The 1559-nt window shown below is 48.4% G+C and overlaps 1 protein-coding gene across 1 annotated transcript; it reads left to right on the top strand.

The window, feature by feature from the left end:
- Window positions 1-390: 390 nt before the first annotated feature.
- Window positions 391-988, top strand: F5891DRAFT_1200996 (uncharacterized protein; the record flags this gene model as incomplete). The annotated part of the gene is made up of 2 exons (XM_041368858.1): window positions 391-613; window positions 669-988. The coding sequence occupies 2 exons, from the start codon at window positions 391-393 to the stop codon at window positions 986-988; spliced, it is 543 nt and encodes a 180-aa protein (XP_041216603.1).
- Between the last annotated feature and the right edge of the window lie 571 nt (window positions 989-1559).

Below are 1559 nucleotides of genomic sequence, written 5' to 3'. Positions count from 1 at the left end.
ATCACCAGTGCAACATGCTAACCTCTAAATCCGCACTGCTCATTAGCACACTGCATCAAGACATGCCCATTCACGGCAGAGTCCACAATCCTGGTGGAACAAGGTGTGTCTGAGAGCATGCCGCAGAAACATTCTATGAAAAGCCCTCGACGCTGCAAGTAATCTGCCAAGCCATAAGGACGAATGCGGAAATGACCCGACTTTGGGCTGCAAACATAACTTTAAGTCAGTGGTTGGCAGTAAGTCAAAGTGAGCTACACACTATGCAACAGTGACAAGTTGCTTCACCTCACGTGAAAAGATGACGAGTTCTGTGCTTCCACGCTGGTACTCGATACACGGGCGAAAAATTGAATCCATGATGGCTAGCCTGGCCTACTGTACTATATCATGAGCGAGATGCTGACCTATACTACCAATGGAAACGAGCAAGCACACAGGAATATCAATCGTGATGGTGTGGGTCTTATGCTATTGGGAGGAATCATGCGAGGATTTCACTACGACACAAACATCAGCGCTAGTTTGGACCTTTTCGATGCATTTGGCATCAACTCCAGCGACCGTTTATCTACCCATGCTTACCGTGCAAAACGTGCTCTTGCTCGACAAGGTAAGCAATACTAGTATATTCATGTTATTATCTAGAACACTTAAATGGTTTTCAGTCAGATATACAAGGTCTTCGCCCTCGGAGGGCAACACAAGCTTCGCATGTGTTCATCTCACTCCTCCACCTGTTGAGCCCCAACCTGAACTCATTCCCAACTTGTCTCTGATGACCGGTTCCACCGGCGGCGCCATCCCAGTATCGACATTCAGCACTCTCACTTATGCACTAACTGCAGGTGCACACGTTATGGATCATCGAGCTCGTTCCCCATCGTTTAGTGCTGCACCTCCCACTGTATGCGCAGTACATCACCATATCTATCCCACTCGAGATCAACTGAGCACTTTCAGTACATTGCAAGGTGCTGTAGAGTAGATGATACGATGCCCGGCGGTGCAATTTTTATTAATGGTGCAAAGATTACATGTATGATGCGATGAGATAAGTATTTGGGGGGCAGGAATCAGAATCAAGAGCGCACGCGACCTTAAACTCGACGTCGGTCGCGGCCTTCATAAGATGAGGTGAGAATGTCAGAGAACCGCGAGCCTGGAACTGAGCGGCCGAGCAAGCGAGAGAGATGAGATGAGAGAAGGCCGCAATTCCAGGTCGAACGTGACAGAGACGGCAAGACAGCCGATGAATGAGGACATGGTGCAGTGGGTGTGAGAGAGTGAGGACAACGAGCGAGCGAGTGGGAGCAGTGAAAAGCCGGTGGAGGATCATAACTGTCTAGGAAGATGTAGTTAAACATATGTCAGTTGGTGAGAGTCTTCAGAGTTGGATTAGTTAGTACGTACATTTCAAAAGGCTAAAGGCAGCCTCATTAACCGACGAGGACACCAACGACGTACATCGATATTTGGAGCATCAAGCAGCGTGCGCAGGTTTGGCCGTGGAGGCAAGATAATAATGAACAGCCACGTCAGCGCTATTGTAAAGTCAA

The sequence above is a fragment of the Suillus fuscotomentosus genome, assembly GCF_016647785.1.
Source record: "Suillus fuscotomentosus strain FC203 chromosome Unknown F5891scaffold_269, whole genome shotgun sequence".
Taxonomy (NCBI): Eukaryota; Fungi; Basidiomycota; class Agaricomycetes; order Boletales; family Suillaceae; genus Suillus; species Suillus fuscotomentosus.
The sequence above is the reverse complement of the archived record's forward strand: the minus strand, read 5'-3'. Positions and strand labels throughout refer to the sequence as shown.